At 40.2% G+C, this 12,460-nt stretch overlaps 1 protein-coding gene across 2 annotated transcripts in view; it reads right to left on the reverse strand.

Moving 5' to 3' along the window:
- The window catches only part of HAT1 (histone acetyltransferase 1), a 79,879-nt gene that overhangs the window by 57,442 nt on the left and 9,977 nt on the right, over nt 1–12,460 (reverse strand). For both annotated transcript variants that reach the window (XM_002712286.5, XM_017342928.3), the window contains exon 3: nt 5,418–5,493. In XM_002712286.5, the coding sequence (XP_002712332.4) occupies nt 5,418–5,493 (76 nt within the window). The remainder of the gene's footprint in view (nt 1–5,417; nt 5,494–12,460) is intronic.

Genomic DNA, 12,460 nt, shown 5'->3' on the forward strand with positions numbered 1-12,460 from the left:
AGAATGAAATCCTGTTATTTGCAACAAAATGGATGAATCTGGAAAACATCATAGTGAAATAAGCCAATCTCAAAAGGACAAATACTGTATGTTCTCCTTGATCTGTGATAATTAAGAGAGTACCTAAAAGGTAATCTATATAAGTGAAATTAACACTTCAAGATGAAATGACTTTGAATAGCCAGCCCTTTGACTAATGATGAACAGTTTTTTTTCCCCATAGAATTTGTTGAACTCTTTACTTAGTATAGAGTTAAACATATGTGTATAAAGTCAACTGAAAATAGATCTCAGTAAAAAATAAGAGTGGGAATAAGAGAGGGAGAAGGAAGAGGTGTTAAGAGTATGGGTGGGGGGTGGGCATGGTGGGAAGAATCATCAAGTTCCTAAAGTTGTAATTAGGAAGTATATGAAGTTTGTAACTGTAAAACTATACCATTCTGCATATATTACTTCTAAGGGTACAGTTTTAAAACTTGCCATGGGGCCCCAAATCCTCTTAAGCTAGGTGATAAAAATACCATCTTAAGTGTTAAAGTGATCATATGGATAGGATTAAGGATCTGGTAATAACAGAATTCAAAGGAGTGAATGCTCCAACATGGGAGGCAGTCTGCTAACAGACTCATAGAATGACAATCGCTTTAAATAGCACTCTGACCTCAGAATCAACGTTTAAGGCATTCTAGTCTGGCTGAAAAGCGCATGAGAGCGTTTTAGACAAGGAAAGCCAAGACACTAAGGCAAAAATGTCCTATATGAAGGATCTCTGTGGGTAAGACCCCAGTGGAAACAAGCGGTCATCAAAGTAGGTATTTTTTTTTTTTCTGAGGGGAGGAGAGAACTTTCACTTTGCTTATGGACTTGTCTAAATAATAACAGAGTTTGTAAAGTCAAAAGGTTTCCACAGCCTAGGCAGCTCATGTTAAGAGCCACAGATGATCACTGATGTCATACTAAGAGTGTTAATTGTTAAATTAACAAGAGTCGGGGCTGGTGCTGTTGGTTAGCAGATAAACCCGTTGCCTGCAGTGCCAGCATCCCATATGTGCACCAACTCGAATCCCGGCTGCTCCACTTCCCATCCAGCTCTCTGGTATGGCCTGGGAAAGCAGTAGCAGATGGCCCAAGTCCTTCCTGTGTGGGAAGACTTGGAGGAAGCTACTGGCCCCTGGCTTTGGATCAGCACAGCTCTGACCACTCTAGTCAACTGGGGAGTGAACCAGTGGATGGAAGACCTCTCCCTCTGTCTCTGCCTCTCTGTACACCTCTGCCTTTCAAATAAATAAATCTTTTTTTTTTTTTGACAGGCAGAGTGAACAGTGAAAGAAAGAGACAGAGAGAAAGATCTTCTTTTTCCATTGGTTCACCCCCCAAAGGCCGCTGCAGCCGGCGCACCACGCTGATCTGAAGCCAGGAGCCAGGTGCTTCTCCTGGTCTCCCATGCGGGTGCAGGGCCCAAGCACTTGGGCCATCCTCCACTGCACTCCTGGGCCACTGCAGAGAGCTGGATTGGAAGAGGCGCAACCGGGACAGAATCCAGCACCCCAACCAGGACTAGAACCCGGTGTGCCAGCACCGCAGGCAGAAGATTAGCCTATTGAGCCGTGGCGCCGGCCAAATAAATAAATCTTTAAAAAAATATTAGCGGCCGGCGCCAAGGCTCAATAGGCTAATCCTTCGCCTGCGGCGCCAGCACACCGGGTTCTAGTCCTGGTCGGGGCGCCAGATTCTGTCCCGGTTGCCCCTCTTCCAGACCAGCTCTCTGCTATTGCCCGGGAGTGTAGTGGAGGATGACCCAAGCCCTTGGGCCCTGCACCCCATGGGAGACCAGGAGAAGCACCTGGCTCCTGGCTTCAGATCAGCGCGATGCGCTGGCTGCAGTGCGCCAGCCGCGGCGGCCATTGGAGGGTGAACCAATGGCAAAAAGGAAGACCTTTCTCTCTGTCTCTCTCTCACTGTCCACTCTGCCTGTCAAAAAAAAAATATATATATATATATACACTCTGCCTGTCAAAAAAAAAATATATACATATATAAACAAGAGTCACAGTGCACTAACTTCCCATGTAAGACCTCTATCCTCAAAGAGTTGTAGCATAACTATGTCTAAATACTCCCAAAGATGTATTATTCTTGGGTGCTTCATTAAACTTAATTAAGTTTCTAAAAAAAAAAAAAAAAGTGAAATTAACTTCAAGATGCAATGACTTTTGAACAGCTCTTGTATCAGACTGTTGAGGAATAGAGTTATTTTGTTTGGGTTTTTTTTTGGTTTTCTCATGCAAATTGTTGAATTCTAGCTAGTATAGAGTTGGTCTTCTATGTATAAAGTTAATCAAAATGGATCTTAGTGGAGAATGGGACTGGGAATGGGAGAGAGAGGTGGAGGAGGGGTGGGCTGGTGGGTGGGAGGGTGGGTATGATGGGAAGAATTACTATATTCCTAAAGTTGTACTTATGAAATGCATTAAGTCTGTATTCCTTAAATAAAATAAATGATACAATAGACTAGGGGTTTCTATAGGAGCAGGGATCAGGGAGAAAAAGATTATAGAAGGATTTAAAATTTTTTAGATTTAAGAAACATGTTGACTACAATAAGGACCTTACTTTATCTGGATTAAAAAAAAACTAGAAAATGTAAATCTAAACATGACTACATATTTGATTATAGACATTAAATACTTAATAATTTTGTGGGTATGATAATGGCATGGTTATGTTTTACAAATAATCCTTACCTGAAACTTACACTGAATTATTTTGGGGTGAAAAATCATGCTATCTACAGCAGAAGATGGCTCAAGTACTTGGGCCATTGCCACCCGCGTGGGAGACTCAGATGGAGTTCCTGGCTCCTGGCTTTGGCCTGCCCCAGCCCCAGCCCATTGCAGCCATTTGGAGAGTGAACCAGTGGCTGGGAGATATCTCTCTGTGTCATTATGCATTTCAAATAAAAAAAAATTATTAAAAAATACATCTTGCTTTTCTTCTCACTTTCCATAAAAAAAAATAAAAGAGGGATAGAATTCTTGAGTCTCCTCTAAGGGGAAGAACAGATGTACTTACTACCTTAAAGTAGAATGCCAATTAATAAATGTAGAAGGTATAATAGTCAGAAAATCACCATTTTATGATTATCTTTAGAAAAAAACTGATTCAGACAAAAATCAATAATGGGTACTAACACTACTGACTGAAAGTTTGATGGGAAATGGTATCATTCAGTCTCAAAGAACCTCCCCACAGCTTAGTTATAAATTGCAAAGAGAAAAATGTTAACATTATAGTAGAAAAGCCTGCAAGACTACTCAAAACTAAGTAATCTAAGTTAACATAATAAACAAGGTGACAAACTGGTGACAGGGACTTCTTAATGTGATACAGGGAGGACACAGAAGTGCTAACTCCTATAGTGCTATCACAAAAATACGCATTATCTAGGGCCAGCGCTATGGCACAGAGGGTTAAAGCCCAGGCCTGCAACACTGCATCCCATATGGGTACTGGTTTGAGTCCCAGCTGTTCCACTTCTGATCCAGCTCCTTACTAACGCGCCTAGGAAAGCAGCTGAGGATGGGCCAAGTCCTTGAGCACCTGCACCCATGTGAGAGACTCAGAAGAAGTTCCTGACTACTAGCTTCGGATCAGCTCAGCTTCAGTCGTTGTGGCCATTTGGGGAGTGAACCAGTGGATGGAATACCTCTCTCTGTCTCTCTGTAACTCTGTCTTTCAAATAAATAAAATAATAAATCTTGAAAAAATAAAAACTAAAAAAAAAAAAATGTATTATCTGAACCTAATCACAAAGAAGCTAATCAAACCAATCTGAAATAAGCCTTCTACAAAATGAATCTATACTCAACTGGAACTCTGACATGGGATGCAGTAGTGGCAATCCATAACACTAACCCCCAGTAGTAAATTTCTTGAGTTTGATCATTCTACCATGTTATTTTTTTGCTGTTGTTTTTAGAAGACACATAATGAAGGATTTAGGAGTAATGGATCAAGATCTATTCGCAATCTAACTCTCAAATGGTTTGACATTGTATTTGTAATAGAAGAGAGAATGACTAAAACAATGGTGATTAAATGTTAACTGGAAAATTCAGGCAAAGAATATAGAGTTCTTTATACAAGTAACTTTTTGAAAATAAGACATTTTTTGGAAAATTAAACAACTTAAGAAAATGGGAATGTAATGTTCTAATAATATAGTGAAGGTACAGGAAATCAAAGAACCATGCTCAATTTCCTAGGACACAGCTTATTTTATACATATGTAAAAGATATATATATATGAGAGAGATATGTAAAGATTTATTTATTTATTTATTTATTAAAATGCAGATTACAGAGAGGTAGAGAGAGATCTTTTCCATCTGCTGGTTCATTCCTCTAAATGGCTGCAACAGCTGGTGCTGGGCTGACCCAAAGCCAGGAGCCAGGAGCTTCTTTTGGGGTACAGGGGCCCAAGCACTTGGGACAACTTCTGTTGCTTTCCCAGGTGCATTAGCAGGGAGATGGATCGGAAGTGGAGCAGCCAGGACTCAAACCAGCACCCATATGGGATGCTGGTACTGCAAAACGTGATTTTACCCATTATGCCACAGCGATAGCATGACATAGCTTATTTAATCACAAAATAATAACTTTGGTTTCAAATTTTAAGGGAGTATATGATGTACTAAAAGTAAGATAGCAAACAGTGTAAAACAAGGCAGTTGTTATGAGTATGAGCTCTACAGTCAGATTGTCTGTCCAAACTCTAGTCATTCATATGTCCTTCGGCAATTACCCAATTCCACCAACATACAAAGCAGCAAATAATAATACTATTGTTAATACTATGGCAAGAATTAAATGATATAACGCATTTATGGCACCAAATGGGAGTTTTCCAGAGACTAGCATCTTAATGTAAAAAAATAATAATAATAATACTAATAATAATGAGTATTATGGCACAGCAAGTTAAGCAGCCACTTGGGATGCCTGTATCCCATATCAGAGTGCCTAGGACTGAGTCACACCTCTACTTCCAATCCAGATCCCTGCCAATGCACCCCAAGAGGCAGCAGATTATGATTTAAGTACTCAGGTCCCTGTCACTCATGTATGAGTCATAAATGAAATTCCAGGCTTTGGCCTGGCCCAGTCCCGGCTATTGCAACTGAGGAGTAAATCAGTGGATGGAAAGACATCTATCTTCCCCTCCCCATCACTTTGCCTTTCAAGTAAATATATAAAATCTTTTTAAAAAATACCATTCTAATATACATTTTAAGATAAACCACATGAAAATTACTAGTTTAAAAAGAAATCTGATTTATAAATCTTAAAGAAAAAAATCAAAGGTTATTTTTAAGGAGGCCATATCAATTTGGCAAACATTTTACTTAGTTACTTACTCATCCCCAAAAAGCTGATGGGTATATTCAGGAAAGAAAGTTCTAATGTCATTCTCAAGATCTTCAGGAAAACGAACTGTTTAAAAGAATAAAAAATACAAAGATATTAAAAGTGACAGGTTTTTCCATTTTAAGAATTTTACTATCACTGATATACAGCCAAAAATTTTCTTACTTACTAAGATGCTACTTCTCTATTGTGTGACTTATACTTGATTCTTGTGAGATTAGTAAAAATTTAAATATTTACTCTGAATGCTTGTTTCTAAACTCTAATAAGAATTAGAAGCATAGGTATGACAGAGGTACCTGATTTCATCTTTAATTTTCTATATATTTATATATATAACAGAGTAAAAAGAAAAACAAAAATAAAAACAAGACATTGTAAGAAAAGCCACAACATCTAGGAAATGAAACCAGAATGCTAAAAGAAACATTCTGAGAACAAGAATAATTTCAGTTTGATGAAGCCCATAACATTGCACCTTTCTTTTTGGCTGCTAGATGACATTTATGTTGCTAACAGTTCTTTTGCTATTAAAAATAATGTTCCTTGAGGCGGGCACTTGGCTTAGTAGTTAAGATGCCCATGTCCTATCCTACAATACCCTTGTTCAATTCCTGGCTCCAGCTTCTGACTCCAGTTCTTTGCTAATGCAGACCCTTGGAGGCAGGGGTGATGGCACAAGTAGTTGGGTCCCTGCCATCCATGCAGGAGACCTGAGTTACATTCCTGAGTCCCAGCTTTGCCCTCAGCCTAGCTCTGGTCACTGTGAGCATTTGGAGAGTGAACCAGCAAATGGTATTTCTCTCTGTCCATCTGTGTCCATCTATCTGCCTCTCAAATAATAAATTTTAAAATAATGTTTCAATGACATACATGTGTGTGTGTTTGTGTCTGTGTGCACAGAGCTGGACCTTTATAAGTATATACATAGTGGAAACACATGGAAATAAAGAAATAAAAGTGGCAAAATACTTTTATAAATACTGCCTAAATACCCTCTAAAAATATACCCACCAGCAGCTACAGAAACTCCTTTGTCTCCTATATCCATTTTTTTTGTTTCTTTGTTTTTTGACAGGCAGAGTTAGACAGTGAGAGAGAGAGACAGAGAGAAAGGTCTTCCTTTTTCCGTTGGTTCACCCCCCAAATGGCAACTACAGCTGGCGCACTGCACCAATCTGAAGCCAGGAGCCAGGTGCTTCCTTCTGGTCTCCCATGCGGGTGCAGGGCCCAAGCACTTGGGCCATCCTCCACTGCCTTCCTGGGCCACAGCAGAGAGCTAGACTGGAAGAGGAGCAACCGGGACAGAATCCAGCACCCCAACCGGGACTAGAACCCGGGGTGCCAGTGCCGCAGGTGGAGGATTAGCCAAGTGAGCCATGGTGCCAGCCATGCCTCCTATATTCTTAAGAATACTCCATACCCAAAGATATCATCAATTTTAATTCTTGCTAATCCAAGATGAAGTTTGGTAACCTTCTATTAATTTTATTCATATTTGCTGTGAATACTGATGCTACTGGAAAGAGTTTATAGTATGAAGAGAAACTTAAAAACCCTGAAGTAACTGATGAATGAAAAGGTAAGTTGTAGATGCAAAATTTCTAATACTGTCCTCATAGAAGCTATTCACTAAGTGCAGAATACTAACTTAGTACACACTAATACATAGTAATACTAACTTCCCTACAGTGAAGATGTAGGGATGTGGCAGTCACCACCTTGACAAGTAATCTAACTTTACATCACACGTGGAATATACCAACATTATATGCCTCTTGATTCAAAGTAATATGAAGTATATGGCATCGCCTATAACATTTCCTCATCAAAAGGCTTGCTCTAAATTAATGAATGTTCTACTTTCCAATTTACAGGAAATACAGAACACAGAGGAACAAGTTAAGTAACACCAAAAATGGAAACAGACAAACTCACAATGTTGATTTATCTAACAATTCTGTGTAATAAGTTTGGTCTTCCAAATAAATCAGTGAGAGTAGGGACATTTGGCACAGTCGTTAAGATGCCACTTGGAACATTCACATTCCATGTCAGAATGCCTGGATTCAAGTCCCACCTCCATTTCCAACTCAGCTTTCTACAATGTGAACCCTGAAAAGCAGAAGGAGATAGTCAAGTGGTTGGGTCCCTGATACCCTCGTGGGTAACCCAGACTGAGCTTCTGGTTCTTGGCTCCAACCTAGTCCAGATCTACTGGGAAGTAAACCAGTAGATCAGAGATCTCTGTCTCTTTTTCTTTCACTGCCTTTCAAACAAATAATTATAATAAATAAATGGCTTGGGGGAAAGAAGAAAAAATTACACATATGCAGAGGCATTGTTCTGGATTAAAATTAATTAAAGAAACATGAGATTTCTCTCTCTGTCTCTCCCTCTCCTCTAACTCTGCCTTTTGGATAAATAAAATCTTTTTTGTTGTTGTTTTTTAATATTTCTTTATTTGAAACAGTTACAGAAAGAGAAATTTTCCATTTGCCAGTTTATTCCCCAAATGGCTACAATGACTTTGGCTGGGACAAAGTGAAATCAGGAGACTTCTTCCAAGTCTCCCACACAGGTGCAGAAGATGGGCCATCTTCTACCGTTTTTCCAGGCCACCACAGAGAGCTGGATCAGAAGTGGAGCAGCCAGGACTCGAACCAGCACCATGTGGGATGCTGGCACTGCAAGTGGGGGCTTTACCTGCTACACCACAGCGCCAGCCCCAAAATAAGTCCTTAAAAAAAAAACAAAAAAATACATCTGAATGTAGTAATGTAGTATGTGATCTGCAATTAGACCTTAGTTTAAATTATTTTTTTTAAGTTTTAAAGATTTATTTATTTATTTGAAAGGCAGAACAACAGACAGGAAAAGACAAGAGATCTTCTATCTGCTGGTTTACTCTCCAAATGACTACAACAGCCAGGGCTAGGCCAGGCAGAAGTCAGGAGCCAGGGACTCCATCCTGGTCTCCCACATGAATAGGAAAGGGCCAAGTATTTGGTCCAACTTCTGTCTGTCATCATGAGAGAAAAACAGGCTCGGGACCTGGACTACTAAATGGCAACTTATTGCTATACAGAACACAGAACTGACAATCTTCCTTTTGAATCTACATCCTGTTACTTCCACTCCTATATATAGTTCCTGTACTTCCTAGTTCTCAGAATCACTTCTTATTTCTGTAGTTTTTAGAGACAAAATGCATAATAGCAGACATAGTCTATACATTTTATGAGCCAAAAGCAAAATTAAGAAATCACCAAGGCACATTAATCAATATTTCAAAGTTTAATACTTAAGGATTTAACATATGTACAACCTAGTGACAGGTGCTCATAATGTAAATATGAATGCTCAGAATCACAGATGGTCCCATTTATCCTTCAAGCTAACTGTAATTAAAATCTTATTTTGTTTTGGCCAATACATATTTTCTTGATCGTACTAAATTGAAAAATAATTTTAATTTTTTGAATGTTTTCATTTTTATGTATTTTTAGCTACTTGAAAGGCAGAGCTGAGAGTCAATCAGAGACAGAGAGATAAGAGAGATCATCCATCCACTAGTTCACTTCCCAAATGCCCACAACAGCCAGGATCGGGCCAAACTGAAGCCAGGAGCCAGGAACTCCACTCAGGTCTCCCATGCGGGTGGGTGTCCCAAGCAACTGGGCCATCATCTACTGCCTTTCAGGATGCATTATTAGCAAGAAGCCAGATCAAAAGCAGAGTAGCTAGAACTTGAACCTGCACTCTGATACATGACATGGGTGTCCCAAGTGGCAGCATAACCTGCTGTACCACAATGGGCACTCCAATTATATTAAAACACAGGAGTGGCCAAAGTGTGCTGGCAACATTTAGATCAGCACCACCAGCTTGTAACATTATAAGATGTTAGAGATACCATAATTAATTCCATCACTCTCTATTCCCATTAACTCCCAAGTTCATAAACTATCTCTTATTACTAGAATTCTCATTCCCACACAGTCATATAAAGCTACTTATCTAATGCTATTTTAAGCACTACACCAATTCACTGTGATCACCGTTAAACTTACTAGTCAATCGTCATCAAAATTCTCCACCTGTCTAACCTCTTTCCTGAATGCTGTCCTCTACCTTCTTGCTCTAACAGTTTACTGGCATACCTGGCTCTCCCTAAGGACACTATTTTTCTGAAAGCTTCTCAAGCAGAGACTCCTTTCTCTCCCATACTTTCATACTGCTAGTACAAGGCATCCTCCTTACTCCTCATTGCTAGATTCAGACCAATATCCTTCCAAACTCTAAGAAAAATTAGCATGGCTTTAAAGTTCATGTTTCATATCCCTCCCTCTTGCTGTGAGGAATTCAACTCCTGGCTCACTGTCACTCTTCCCAACATTACATCTAACTTAAATCTTGGAAACTTCAAGATTAATGAAAGTTCATCTTCCTATCCAGCCTCTCAGTTCCTTGATTCCTCCTCCAAGAATGCTATCTTTACTCTATCTTAGCCACTTAGTCCCATGACATGCTTTAAGCCCCTCTCATTATCGACAACCATACCTTCTTTTTAAAAAAGATTTTATTTGCAACCATATCCTCTTAATCTGTATTTCAAACACTGTACAAACTTAGCATCACCTCTTAACTTCCTAATTCACTTCCTGATACCCCACTTCTAACAAATTCTTCAACCCTTTATATGACTTAACAAAAAACTGATTTGAATACAGTTTCACCATTCCACTCTAACTTCATTCATAGCCTTACTTTCTGCCCTTTTCAACGTAGGATTCAATAGCTCATCAATAGTCTCACTCCCTCATAAACATCTTCAGCTCCTCTGCCATAAATTTTGTCATAGCAGCCTGGAAAACCCCAATCCTAGTTAAAACTGCTCATATGCCCACTTTTTGCTGCACCCTTGCATCTAGATGTGGGTGATTTCACTTTACACTCATAAATACTAAACTGAGGTGGAACCTTAGTGCTACCTGACAATCACAGTGTCCAGTCGCCCAGATGACTATTTCTTCAAACCTCTAACAGCTTCTACAATCATACTCTCTCCAGGTGATCTTGCTTCTTGTCTCACTTAGGGCACAGGAACATTCGAAAAAAAACCTACTCAGACTGCCACTCCTCCATCCTCTTTACTGCACCCATTCTCATATATTCTCCCCTTCCTCTTGTCATGGTAGAAATCCTCCAAGCTCCTAAGGTTAATTTCTCTACTGATGAGTAAGATCATTTCCCCTCTTATATCCTTAGGGTTATCACTCACACAAATATTCTCTTTTCTCTCCTGTATAATTCTCCCCTTCTCTGATAGATGATGGGTATCAGCATATAAACATGCTGTTGTTTCTCTTGTGTTTAAAAACTTATAACTGCTGTACAGACATTTGACACAATAGACTTCAAGATGAGGCAAGACGAGGTAAAGAAGGGACGGAGATAAAGAGCTGTTTTTATTACCAGAGATAAAGATGAAAAGTTCATAATGAGTAAACAGTCAATTCACCAAGAAGACACAAAATGTCTAAGTCTGCATGTATCTATTATCAGGGCTGCAAACACATAAAGCAAAAATAAGACATAAAACGGGGCTGACACTGTGGTGCAGCAGCTAAAGCAACCCCTCAGTGCTGGCATCTCATACGGCACTAATTTGAGCCCTACTTTAAATTCACCTACCTCCTAATGCACCTGGGAAAGTATTGGAAGATGGCCCAAGTGCTTGGACCACTGCTACCCATGTGGGAGACCCAGATGACGCTCCTGGCTCCCTTCTTCAGTCTGGCCCAGCCCTGGCCATTGTGGCCATCTGGGGAGTGAACCAGCAGATGGAATATCTCGCTGTCTGTCGCTGTTAACTCTGCCTTTCTAATTAATAAATAAATCTTTTAAAAAAACAGACTTAAATAGACAAATCCACAGTTACAACTGAAATTTTCAAAAGTCCTCTCTCAATTGTTCTGACAGAAAATCAGTAAGATAAAGACAAATAATAAGCTAATTGGGGCTGGCACTGTGGTGTAGTGGGTAATGCTGCTGCCTGCAGTGCCAGTACCCCATCTGGGTGCCAGCTGGAGTTCTGGCTGCTCTCCATTTGTAATCTAGCTCTGCTATGGCCTGGGAAAGCAGCAGAAGATGGCCCAAGTCCTTGGGGCCCTGTACCTGCATGGGAAACCTGGAAAAGGCTCCAGGCTCCTGGCTTCAGATTGGCCCAACTCTGGATATTGCAGCCATTTGGAGTGCAAACCAGCGGATTGAAGATTTCTCTCTCTGCCTCTGCCTCTCTGCTTTTCAAATAAATAAATAATTCTTTAAAAAAAAGAGCCAATTGGCATTTATACAACAATATATACTAGACTATAAAACAAATCTCAATAAATTTAAAAGAACTGATATAGCAAGAGTATGTTGTCTGACCTTGGTGGAATTAAGTTAGAAATCGGTAGTAAAATAGCTAGGAACGTCTCAAATATTTCGAAAGTAAGCGACATTTTTCTGTTTAATGCACACATCAAAGAAGAGAAGGAGCCAGCACTGTGATATAGCAGTCTAAGCTACTGAATCTAGCAACCTGTATGGGCACCAATTTGTATCCCAGCTGCTCCTTTTTCAATCCAGCTCTCTGCAATGGCCTGGGAAAGTAGTAAAGATGGGTGAAGTGTTTGGGCCCCTGCAACTGGGAGAAGCTCCTGATCGGCCCAGCTCCAGCTGTTGTGACCACTTGGGGAGTGAACCAGAGGATGGAAGATCTCTCTGTCTCTCCCTCTATCTGTAATTCTACCCCTCAAATAAATAAATAAATAATTTTAAATAGAGAAAATATTTGGAATTGAGCCATAATAACAGAATTAGAAGGATGTAGGGCCGGCGCCACGGCTCACTAGGCTAATCCTCCGCCTAGCGGGGCCGGCACACCGGGTTCTAGTCCCGGTCGGGGCGCCGGATTCTGTCCCGGTTGCCTCTCTTCCAGGCCAGCCCTCTGCTGTGGCCAGGGAGTGCAGTGGAGGATGGCCCA

Source organism: Oryctolagus cuniculus, chromosome 3 (assembly GCF_964237555.1).
Source record: "Oryctolagus cuniculus chromosome 3, mOryCun1.1, whole genome shotgun sequence".
NCBI classification, from domain to species: Eukaryota; Metazoa; Chordata; class Mammalia; order Lagomorpha; family Leporidae; genus Oryctolagus; species Oryctolagus cuniculus.